This window comes from Canis lupus, chromosome 9 (genome assembly GCF_048164855.1).
Source record: "Canis lupus baileyi chromosome 9, mCanLup2.hap1, whole genome shotgun sequence".
Lineage (NCBI taxonomy): Eukaryota > Metazoa > Chordata > Mammalia > Carnivora > Canidae > Canis > Canis lupus.
In genome coordinates, this window is record NC_132846.1 from 42,468,308 (window position 1) to 42,481,733 (window position 13,426).

The 13,426-nt window shown below is 32.2% G+C and overlaps 1 protein-coding gene across 16 annotated transcripts in view; it reads left to right on the top strand.

Moving 5' to 3' along the window:
- The window catches only part of GPHN (gephyrin), a 625,629-nt gene that overhangs the window by 423,177 nt on the left and 189,026 nt on the right, over positions 1–13,426 (top strand). For 9 of the 16 annotated variants that reach the window (XM_072838965.1, XM_072838966.1, XM_072838972.1 and 6 more), the window contains one exon: positions 12,114–12,170. The exons of the other annotated variants lie outside the window; for them this stretch is intronic. In XM_072838965.1, the coding sequence (XP_072695066.1) occupies positions 12,114–12,170 (57 nt within the window). The remainder of the gene's footprint in view (positions 1–12,113; positions 12,171–13,426) is intronic. 16 annotated transcript variants of the gene reach the window in all.

Below are 13,426 nucleotides of genomic sequence, written 5' to 3' on the forward strand. Positions count from 1 at the left end.
TAATCTTAATTAAAACAAAATGCAGAGTTAAGACTTCACTCTATGTTTTCTATTATTTTCCTTTGAGCAAATGAGTTTAGATTACTCTGGGTAAAGAAGAAATGATTTTCAAAGTTTTTTTTAATGTCTTATGTCTGAAAAGCAGTGTGATTTCCTTTACATAATCATTTGATTTTTTTTCTCAGTCATGTTAGTTTGTACAAACTATTCCACACTGTCATCATTTTCCTTTGTGAACACCACAGTGATTATATGATATGGTTAGTTCATTGGTTCTAAATCTGAGGGTCCCAAGTCTCTGGAGAATCTTATGAAGTTGTTAAAATTCTAGCCTAAATCAAAATACTAGGTGAAGCTTGCAGATTGCTTTCCCCTATTTTGAAAAGCCTAGACAAAATCTACTTTTTGCATACTACTTTAAATATTAAGTTACTTTTGCTTTTGTCTGAAATTATATCATCATTGGTATACCAACATCTGTTCAACTGTTAATGACATTATAGAAATTTATGGGTTTTATATGTAGAGTCAACAAGTATCAAAATGTTTAGAAAGCACAGAATTAGTGACATCAATAGTACATTCTCTGGACATAAAAATAAAAGTTTTCTTTTGTGCAAGGTTAATTGCCCCATGTGGGCAATAATATTCTCAATAATATGGGTCAAATCCAAAATTCTCACACTTAACAGTCTCAAGAGCACTTAAAAATTAGGAATCCAAATAGTTTCTGTTTTTGTGGGTTATGTCTAGCAATATTTCCTGTACTAGAAATTAAAACTGAGAATTTTTTTTTAAACTGAGAATTTTTAAATATTTTTATTTGCTTCAAAATAAGAATAATAAAGCCTTTATATGTTAACATAAACAACATTGTAATGAAAATAATATTTTCTGGGATCCCTGGGTGGCGCAGCGGTTTAGCGCCTGCCTTTGGCCCAGGGCGCGATCCTGGAGACCCCGGATCGAGTCCCACGTCGGGCTCCCGGTGCATGGGGCCTGCTTCTCCCTCTGCCTATGTCTCTGCCTCTCTCTCTCTCTCTCTCTCTCTTTCTCTCTCTCTGTGTGACTATCATAAATAAATAAAAATTTTTTAAAAATCTTAAAAAAAAAAGAAAATAATATTTTCCAAAACAAAAAAAAAAGGTGGAAAAGGATGGCATTGTTTTATATCTTTCAAATATATTTTGATGTCTACTTTAATAGAAGACAGCTGAATTCTCACATCTGCTTCTGTACTTTAATCTGTTGTGATATGTTTTGCTTGAAGAATATTTAAAAAATTCAGTTTCACACAATTATGTAGTCAGAAAAGAAAGGACTAGTGTTTTCACATAATCATGGATATTCTTTTGACACTACACCAAAAATTTACAATTGATAGTTTGTTAAAAGTTAATTTTAACTAACTAGTTAAAAGTATGAAATATAAAACCCCCTCAAAGACTATACTATGCTCTGATATGTTAAAATTTGTTGGTCCATTTTGAACATTGAATAGATCTTATACCTGGACATGGTTTTGGAATGTATCTGTTGGTCACTGAGAAAATATAAGTTCTTCCAAATGTTGACATTTTTCATTATATTATACCAAAAACTTGTCTTTGTTTTTTAACCACCACACTGATCAAAAAAAAGCATTGGAAGCATTGGAAGCTCTCAAACTCATGGTGATGTATGTTTCCCACAATTCTAATTTTTGCTTAAAAGCTAGAATTTTATCCTTGTGGGGGAAGAAAGGCAACAAATCCTATCTGTTTTCCTTCAGTTGGCAGGCTCATTTCATTCAGTTTTGAGAAAATTTCTACCAAACATCTAAGTCTGGATAATCATAGTTTGTCATTCTTTCATTCCTTCAAGTAAATAAAAATAGTGTTCTGTGCAAAACCTGGCTAGTTCAGCTTACATCTCCATTGCAGAAGTACTTTTCCTTGAGGCAACCATCATCCTCTGGTATGCAGTGGAAATATTTTATTCATACTTTCCATTTTGTCATACTCAAGGAACATGTTTAAACTAGCATTTACTGTTTCATTGAAGACAATGTCAAATGAAACTAGCTTTTCTTTTTTGAAACTGTTAGTTTTTGTTTTTTTTTTAACTATTAGTACATAGTAGTGAAAAATACAATGATTATTCATACTGTTTGGATCCACTATCTTGATTTGCACTAAGATGCCAACCCACCATTGCTTTTGTACCATCAGTGCAAATGTCAGTACAGTGAAAAAGGAAAATAATGTCTTAGTACTATTGTTAAAATAATTTGGCCTTGTGGATCCCTGAAGAGGATCCTTCATAGGTCCATGGGCCATACTTAAAGGGTCACTAGTACAATAAAATGAGTAAACTGGCTTGTTTCTTGAAAATATCCTAGGTCAAAATTACATATGCTGAATAGTATCTTCCATTGAGACAATGTTATGGTGGTATTCTCAGTCCAAGATTGTATCCTTTATGTAAATGACCACCAGTACTATGCTTAAACTTACAAATGATTCACCTGACTCTGTGATCCAGATTAATTCTAGGGCAAGAAACAGAGTTTCTCCTCCCAGATTAAAAATGAGAGAAGACTTTCACCCTTAAAGTTGCACTTCTAAGCCACTGCTGTGAAAGGCATCCCAGACCCCTCTTCTCTGGCTGCCGGGGGTCCGGGGACTGTGATGTCCCTCAGCCACACAGAGCCAATCCCTCACTCAGCCTGGGAATGAGCCTTTGCAGCAGAACAGGCCTGGCTCCCTCTGGTTGCCAGGTCTAGCCTGTACCCCATGGTGGGCCACACTCGCTGGCACCAGCCACCTCCTTTGTAAGAGGGTTTGGGCAGCTTTTAACAAAGGTGGTGTGGGAGGTGCCTGAATGGCTCTTATATTAGGAATATAATTGGAAATGGCTCTCTTTTTTTTTAAATTAGCTTAGAACACTTAATCTTAGTGAGACTTTAAATAAAAATAGAAATTTTCAGCTTTTCCTTAAAAAATCAGATTGACAATATTGGGCTAATACTGACATATATAAATACTCACCTGGCATTCTGTATACTCACCAAGCTCTTTTATTTTTCATTAAATGCCTAACTCCTGTAAACATAATTCTCATTCATTATTGCCTACTTTCTCCTCTGTAACAGGTATGTTTTGCTATTTAATCTGGCTTTATAGCAAAACAGATTTTCAAGGCTTCAAATAAAGGAAGGTTCTCATACTCTTTTAGTGAGAAAGGTACTACATACTATGGTAAAGTATTTCGTATTTTGATAAAACTGGAATTCGATAATTACAATATGTTTTAGCTATTAATTTTGAATTTACAAATTATTTTAAATGGTTATTCTGTGACATTCTGCTAAGTATGCAGGATTATACATTAATTTCTGTTTCTTCATTCATCTAATTAAGTGTCCCCTCTGCATTTATATGTCATGAAAATTGAAAATGGAATTCCCCTGATCCTTTTCTAATTATTCAGTGTTCACAGAATTATGTTCATCATTGAAGCTGAGTATAACTTAACTGTCAAGTGTATAATTGCCATCCTGAAATCTGAGCTTGCAAATGAATATTGATTAGTTTGAGAAGATTTAGGTAACCAGAAATGATTAGCTATGGAGTTAACAGTTTTACAGCTTAGATAGTCTGAAAGTGGCATGGTCTTTTTTAATTTATTTCATTTTTTAAAAAGCAATATATATGCTCATTTTACAGCAAAAAAAAAGAAAAGAGTTCCTGTATGACTACCCTTAATAAATAGCAACATCTAAATTTTGCTATGTATTATTCTGTTATTTTTTTCTATAAATTCAAATATTTTATATAAATGGATAATAATGGGAAGGCAATGATTAAGGGCTCAGATACTGGAGTCTGACAGACCTGGTGAGGAATATCAGCTTTATCACTTATTAAATGTGTGGCTCTCAGAAAGTTACTTACGTTTATAATTTACTTATCTTTAAATGAAAGATAATACTATTTACCTCATAGAGTTTTTAAGATTTAAATTTTAAAATGCAAATAGCTTATCATAGTCTGTGAAACATAGAAAGTACTCAATAAAGTTTAGCTATTATTAATAAACTATATAATACTTTAACCTATTTTAATCATTTAGTAATATGAACATCTTCCTATGTCATGAACTTTACATTTTTAAAAATTATCTTTTGCAACATTATTATTTATTGTTTAGCATTCTACTTTGTAGATGTAAGCCTCATTTTTTTTTTTTTTTTGCCAACCTCTACTTGGATATTTTAGGTGTTTCCTACTTCCCAGTTAAAAACAATGGTGTAATAATCTTCCAGAAGTTAAATATTTTAGTCTTTTCTTAATTAAACTTAGTAGCTTGTATTTTCTACCTCTGAAAGTGTATGCAGAACTTTTAGGCTTTTGATTCCTATAATTTATATGGATATCAAAACCAGATTATTTTTGCATATTCATGAATTCAGTTTAATGATATTATGGAAGAAGCAAGTTTAGCATTTGCATTTGACTGATTTACTGGCAGACATTTAAAAATTATGAATCCTTTGGGATGCCTGGGTGACTCAGTGGTTGGGTGCCTGCCTTCAGCTCAGATCATTGATCCTGGGATCGAGTCCCGCATCAGGCTCCCTGCGAGGAGCCTGTGTCTCTGCCTCTCTCTCTCAGTATCTTGTCTCCTCCCTGTGAGGAGCCTGTGTGTGTCTCTGCCTCTCTCTCTCAGTATCTTGTCTCTCATGAATTCATAAATAAATCTTTAAAAAAATAAAAAATAAAAATTATGGATCTGAAATTGTTTGAAAATTTCATGACATTGAGTATGTAATTGCACTGTGAGGCACTAAATATTGAGTATCAGCCCTAGTCTGCCACCTTATAACTTTTTGAGAACAAATGGACCTCAGTTTCTATTTCTGTAATGCCCTGGTATTAAATTAATTAGCTTCTAAAGTCCCCTGTAGGCCTATAATCCCATTCCTTTGAAATAAATTTCTCCACTGACTGAACAAATATGATCATTCTTGTTAGCCCTTTTCTCTGATGTTATATTAATATCTAGTTAATATAAAGTAATTTACATTTATTAATCACAGCTTTTGCATTCCATGCTGCTACATAAAGTTAGAGATTATCAACAGGAAATGTTCTAACCTCATTTAAGGTCTTTCTCATTCAGATCAAGCTTATGTCTTTTAAATGGAATATTGGTTTCTCTTGGTAACCACTGGAGTTCTGTTCAAGTTATAAGAAGATAGGAAAGTAAGAACTGTAGAAATACAAAGAATAGTGAAATTAAGGATACTACCTTTCAGTTCCATTTAATTGCTTTGCTCTCTTTAAACTTACTTTTAATTGTTTTAGGCATGTTTTGTGCAAAAAGCAGCTGAACGGAGATAACCTGTGTCATCATTATTTTCGTAGCTGATTTTGGAATTGATTACATAGATCCAGGATTCAAATCCATGTAATTAACTGCTGTGTCTCATTTAGGACTTCAATACAGAGCATATCCCAAACTAAAATAATCTCTAGTTTTTATATTGTAAAATGATATATAATCTAAAATTGGTCATATGTTTTCTTGCCCAAAAATTCATGATTACCTGCTCTCCCTACTCATTTTACTTACATTAAAAACAAAACAATACATTAGTTCAGAAATTTATTCAGTGAATCTTTTTTAGTGCAATATATGTCAAATACTATGCTAGGTGTTGGGAATACAGCAGTAGATAGACATATTAGCCTTGCTCTCAAGGACCTTATAGAAGAGCTGATGTGAAAAAAAAAAAAATTATACAACAAAAAAGATCAGATAAAGAGCCCAGAGGAGCTCTTCTAATCTCAGGAAAAAATAAAATAAAATAACTAAAGAGCAGAACAGCCATTTTATGAAAAGAAATAAATTTGGCAAAGAAATGTCAGAAAACATGTACCCTCTCACTAGAAATCTATTTAATATTTAAAACAATGCAAATTGTGCAATCTAATTGATAACCATTTTTAAATTATAATCTCTATGCTATAATAAGCAGTGAGATGAGTATTCCTATTGACACTAGTAGGAATATAAATCTGTGTGACCTTTCAAGTGAACATTATGTATAAGGATATATATACATGTATATTCTTAAGATTCTTCTTACATTTTAATCAATCATAGTTTCCAGAAATTTATTTTTGTAAATTATAAAAGAAGCTATCAAAGACTTATGTACAGGATTATTTATCATAGCATTATTAATATTTATAAAAAATTAGAACCAACCTTAATATCTATGGTTAAATAACTTATACATACATATATGAGTTTTTTATATAACCCAAAAAATCACATATTTTGCAAAATTTAATGACATGGGAAGATGCTCAAAATAAAATAATGTGGTTAGAAAAATAGAAAACAGTACCACATAAGGATATAATTGCAAGTTATTTTATAATCTATATTATTTTTTAAACCAGAAAAAGAAAATTTTTCATTATTTAAATAGGGTCTGGTAATGACAGAGATGTCTTTTGCCTGCTTTTCAGATTTATAACAAATCTTCATAAAGCCAACTATTTATTTTTTATAACTGTGTTTATACCCAAGCAATTTATATCTAGGCTAAGCCATTCTATTCTTAATCTTGCTGGGTAGAAAATTATATCATATTTCAGTGGAAGTTTGAAAATAAATTTTCTTCTGTTTCATACACAAATAATAAATAATTCTTAATAACATACACTATACTACTTAAAAGTTATTTCAAAGTGCCTAATAACTCTTTTATATCACACCATTTATGGACTTCATAATTTCTTTTTAGAGAGTTAAGAAATTTGGAAAAAAAGAACATGGATTACATTAATAAGCTCTGGCAGGAAATAACTTGCTTTAAAGTCTAATTTTGTATAGATTGTTTTAGAATCAAAGCTATTATAGAAACTTAAAGATCAAAATTAAATCCATAATAAACTATAAATAAATAATTTCAAATGTTAATATACCATGAGAAATCAGATCCTTAAAAATGAAGGATTTCCTAAGGATAAAAAAATTTTTTAAGGATGAAATAGGTTGGTGGGTCTATGTATGACTTGCTACCAAGATTCTGGTTTTTGACTTCTCATTTCCTTAACCTTGCAACTCTTTCCTTGATCTTCTTAATCCTTTTGTTAGTTTAGTTTATTATCATATTGCTTTTCTCCAGAAATCCATTAAAGTGTTTCTTTTTCCTTGACATATAATTATCACTTATCTTCCTTTCATTTCTTCCTTCCCTCTTTTTTACTTTGCCTTAATAAATCACAAATGAAACTGAATTGTTTTATGATGAAGCAATAGTTTTATTGAAAGAGCTAAAGCATAGTGAAATGAAGTATTATTAACCAGATCCCAAAAAGTATTTATTTACAAATGTATTAAATTTTGAGCTCTCAAAGTAAAATATTTTTGGGATGCCTAGGTGGCTCAGAGGTTGAGCATCTGCCTTTGGCTCAGAGTGTGATCCCAGGGTCTGGGATCGAGTGCCGCCTTAGGCTCCTTGTGGGAAGCCTGCTTCTCCCTCTGCCTATGTCTCTGCCTCTCTCTGTGTCTCTCATGAATAAATAAATAAGATCTTAAAAAAAAAAATCTGGACACCTGAGTGGGTCAGCAATTGAGCATCTGCCATTGGCTCAGGTTGTGATCCCAGAGTGCCGGGATCAAGTCCCACATCGGGCTCCCTGCATGGAGCCTGCTTCTCCCTCTGCCTATGTCTCTGCCTCTCTCTCTGTGTCTCTCATGAATAAATAAATAAAATCTTTTTTAAAAATCTACTCTCAAGTAAAATATTTTTAAAAATCTCCTCCAAATCATAACTACCAGAAACAATATAGCTTACCAATATATCCTGAGTGGTAATGATTAGAAGATAAACAATTTCTAAGAAAAAAGTTTTAATTCCTCTCAATGATAGCCATACTTAAAAAAAAAAAAAAGCATAATAAAATAGGGTTAGAAATATTTTTCTCTCAAGGTAGTTCTGAATGTAAATTAGGTAATTCTAAAAATAAAGTAATTCAATTCCTAGGGTGAAAAAAAAGGAAAAATATTTGTTTAATCTGTGTCATTTTAATTCAAATTAATAAAAAAAAAATATCATGAGAGAAAGAAGACATTCCATAAATGAGAGCCTAATTTTAATAAAAAGACCTGAAAGAGAATTTAATAGTAGCAGAGCATTTTTCTATTGATATGTCTCCAGAATACCCCTGAACTATTCTAGACCTGAGTTCAAACACAGAATATGTACAATCTTTTGTCAAATTTTTTCACAAATCTATAGTAACTGAAGAGAAGGATAAATACATACACCCAATGATATGGGCACCTAAATTAGTGTGGCTTTTACAAGCCTAACATTTATTTCATTTTATAGTTTATTTAAAAAATTAATAAAAAGTTGAGTTTCTATTCCAAAATCTGCATGTTTGCTTAATACAAATAAAACATTTAGGGATCGGGATCCCTGGGTGGTGCAGCGGTATGGCGCCTGCCTTTGGCCCAGGGCGCGATCCTGGAGATCCGGGATCGAATCCCCACGTCGGGCTCCCGGTGCATGGAGCCTGCTTCTCCCTCTGCCTGTGTCTCTGCCTCTCTCTCTCTCTGTGACTATCATAAATAAATAAATAAAAATTAAAAAAAAAAAAAAAAAACATTTAGGGATCCCTGGGTGGCGCAGCGGTTTGGCGCCTGCCTTTGGCCCAGGGCGCGATCCTGGAGACCCGGGATTGAATCCCACGTCGGGCTCCCGGTGTATGGAGCCTGCTTCTCCCTCTGCCTATGTTTCTGCCTCTCTCTCTCTCTCTCTCTCTCTCTCTCTCTGTGACTATCATAAAAATAATAATAATAATAATAATAATAAAAATAAAAAAACAAATAAAACATTTACAACTACTTATTGGCAAGAGAGGTGAGGATGGGATAGGATAATTTTCTACCTTGTTAACAGTGGAAATGATTTTACAGTAAGCTCAGGTGTAGAGAATTGGGCTAAATCAAAGGTAATCAACAACCTGTATTGTATTAGCATCCAAGCAGTTTCTTTTGTTGCATATTTCTAGAATTCAAGTTCTTATAAAAACGGTAAATACGTATTGCAGAGTCATCTTCACTGCTTTATAGGCCACATCTTGGTAATTAATCCTTGAGGATAGATTCCTCCATAATTAATCTGTGACAAAAGATTCCTGGAAGGTTGCAAAAGAGGTGATACATTGCACTATTTTCAGACTATTTTTAATAGATATTTTGTTATATATATTCTAGCTGACAGGCTGAATAGAAAGTTAAAATGTTTTTGACCCTCTGATTATATTTTTTGAGATCTCAATGAAATACTTATAAAATGTTTTCTTCAGGGTAGAAAAATTATTAGTGATAACATTTTTTTGTTTTGCAACATTTTAATTTTCAAATATATGAACTAATAATCTTAGCCAAACATAAGCCCCACAATTCTTTACATCCAATTCTCAACTTCATTTATATTGCAACGATCCTATATGTAATAAAAACATTTGCAATTTAACATCTTTTAGTTACTGATGCAGAATGTTTAGCCTCATAGACAAATGTGCATAAAATTAGCTAATGATATAAGGCTTTTATAATTATCATGAAGAGTAATTTATGTCATCCAAATGCTAATCTTTTGTGATTAACTTCTTATCAAAGAAAAGTAATAATCAGGCATTTGGATTAGCTATGAATTTCTTTTATTTACACTACCCCATCATAATTGATGATTAAGGTTTGACTAGAATAAATGAGAGTATTAAACTAAAATCTATTGATGTTGCTTTTCTCTAGTTTATCAAATATTAGTTTATAAGACAAATCTTTTTCAAATTCTTTTTCAAGTTTTTCAGTATCTGCTTGCATACCTGGTTTGAGAGCCACACACACACAAAAAAAATCACATAACACTTGAACCACTTCTGGCTTTGATAATAACCACATTGGTTTTCTAAGTCTTCTTTTTTATGACAGTTTCAAATTTATTAAGTCAGATTTATATACAGAAAATTGATGTCAAGTATTGACAGGTGAGCTTGAGCTTTCTGTTCCCAAATCTTTATTTAAATTGGTATTATAAAAAATAAATAAAAAATAAATTGGTTATAGTTTATGTTTCACATTTAGAGATCATGGGTGACTTTTCTTATAACTCATTAAGTTTCTGTACTTGCACTTGCATTTGGATCTGAAATGGTTTAGGAAAACTTCTTCCATAAATAAATACATTAAATTTATTCTATCAGTGGAAAGAGAGACATATAAACACACAAGATAGAGATGTATTCATATACATCTTCTTATAAGCATCAATTTTTTCCAACCTATTTATTTCCAGGCCTATAAAGGGAATACAACTTTAAACTAGAAGTCAGGAACTGTGGGTGTTGTTCCTAGATTTGTCATTAACAACCTTGAGGAAGGTATCTCATGTTGCCAAAATTAATGAATTTTAAGCCTTCTAGAAATAAAAGACAATGTAGAAAATGGTGATCACTTGTTACTAGATAACAATTCTGAAAATCTTCAGTTTCTGAAAGTTTTCAGAAAGCAGCATGAGGCATTTGACTGTATTTTTTAGTAGGAATTACCTATTTATAATCACGATATAGTGAGTCTCCACTTAAAATGGGAAATAGTTTTTGTTATAAAGATGTTCTCTGAGATCAAAGAAAATAGCACTAGAGAAAGACTAGAAATTATAAATTCACTGCCCATTCAGAAGCCCTATCTTATGGTGTTACCATTCTAATTAGTATCCATTGTTTCTAATTTTAAGAATTAGGTTAGACTAAGAATAATGAGAATTGGTGATTATCTTTTGGGTATATAACATGTAGGTAATGCTGAAGAATTAGTAAGAACTTTATCAAGTAAAACATAATTGACATAATTCTTATGTACCAAGATGCTTTTTTTTAAAAGAAAAATTCACTTTTCTCAGTATTATTCCTAAGCAATCTCCATACACTACCAGAGAGATCCTGAAAGGGATAAGATGATCTATAGCCTGCCTCCAGGAAATATAATTTTCTAGTATGGTCAGGTTTCTTATTTTTCCTGAGGACTTTGACACTGGGAACCTAGTATCACATCACATTGATGCTTCCTCTTCTGTGTCCTAAAAACAAAAACAAAAACAAAACCAGGAGCATCACAACTAACTTAACCTATGCTGGTCTGAATGGAGACCATCATTCTGCACAGGTAGGACCCATAGCATAAAAGCACTTGGTCTGAAGCTTCCTCACCCTTTTCCCCTACTTTTTTGGTTTGTCTTCCTCGCTAACCAAATATTAGTTCTTATTACAGCTCTGTGAAAAAGAAAAAAATCTAATTGGTAACTTCATCTAATGAAACACTTTGTGTTAAGAATCTTCCTTATTTCATGTATATAGTGATGTGAAACCAGTTTTGTAAATAGTTTTAGTTTTCCCTGTCTTACCCAAAAGGAAAATTCAACTGAAATTAAAGTTTTGAGGGAGTGAATCTATTTAACATTGGTCTGGCATTAAAATTTTCTGGTTGGGCAGCACAATTGTTTAATTGGGAATCTCAGTGACAGCTGTAAAACCTCAGTGCTTGGGTCAGCAAGCAGAGGAGCTTCACTCTGTCACCTATCAAGAATGATGCTTGTTAGAACTGATCTTTCCACTTAGGGAACACTCATGTTTTAGTCATACCATTGATGTTTTCTGATATTACAATGAAATAGACACTATAACACTTAAAGAGACAAAGTTCTCTGCATAGGTATATTTGTAATTCTTTGTTTTTCATAAACCAAATGCAAATGTAACACTCCTCCAGATACTGCTACATCAGAAGTCCCCAAGATAACCAAAAGTAAGTGCCCATTTCCTAATCTCAGGAATAGTGCTATAATAAAGACAATTCTAGTGACCAGCCTATTTGCAGAGCATGTCGTATAGCCTCTGGGTTAGTTAACTCCTTGGCTTCCTAAGAGATACCTCAAAGAGTCAAATGATGTTTTTGCATGTTTTACTTATTAATGTGTAGAAAATTTTTTAAGTTCACTTTTTCTTTATTCTGTCTTTTTTACCCATCTTCCCTCATTGTAGCAAATTAGACGGCCGGATGAAAGCAAAGGAGTTGCTAGTAGAGTTGGATCCCTCAAAGTAAATATGTTTCTAACATTTTTTGGCAAGATTTCGTCTATAGCCTACACTTCTTCCTTTTTGGAGGGTGGTGGGAGGAAGGGGGCTTTTTCCATTTTTCACCATCCCATTTTTTTTTATTTTAATATTTTTATTGGCTGTTGGGTCATTTTTTGTTTGTTTGTTTCAGCTACACATAGAGCAACCAGCTGAAGGCAAGCTGCCAAATAACTAGCTTTGAATGGCACCACAAACAAGAGAAAGGGCAACTGTCTTATTACAGGTGCCTATAATTTGGGGTTCTAGAGTAAACCGTTCCTCTGACTGATGTCACTATGTGTTAAGTTCCTGTTACACAGAGAACTAATATTTGTTTTCAGAATATTATCTCCCTTTTTTGCTTTTTTTTATAAAAAGTAACTAAATGTTATTTTAGTGTCATTACCATTTGTAGTTCATTCCAGAAAAAATAATTATTATGAGTTAGTTCATGTATTACATATTATATATATATATATATATATATATATATATATATAAAATCTTAAGAATTAGAAAAAAATTTATATGATGTTGGTATAATGGGCTCACATATAACTTAATAGTGTTTAAATACTTTTAATCCCCTTTGATTTTTTAAGTAAAAAAACTGACATAACAATCAATAGAAACCATATATCTAAATGTTTGCCCATTTGTGTATATGATCTTCTAATACACAATTTAAAAATTTCTGATCCAATGGTCCCATTTGCTAGTTGTTAAATATCTATTTGATCAATACATTTGGGTACTCGATACTCTAACATTCAATCACAATGAAAAGGTAAGCCAGTTATCACCCTTTAGAAACAAGAGACTTAGCCATTGATCACTTTAAATGCTGCCACCATAAATATAAGTTAGAAAATTTGCTGGACTTTTAAAATGTGTAGATGAATTTCCCCCCAAATTAACTACTACTTATATCTCAATCCCATTTGTCCTAACAGCAATAGTAACTGTTAATCAAACTGACAGACAGTTCACTACATTGGGATGTCTCAAAATTCAATAACTACCTTGAGGCCTAATATTAAGTCAATTCAAAATTTTATACACCTCCTATTTATTTCCATGTAACAATTTATGAAGCACTAACTTCTGCACTCCTTCCTCTCCTTGCCTCTTCTGCCTTCTTATTTTTACTTTTTTGTTGTTGTTTATTTATTTGTGTGTGTGCACGCACATAGGTGCACATGGATGAGGATGTGTAGTATGTTTGTGTCCTTTATTCC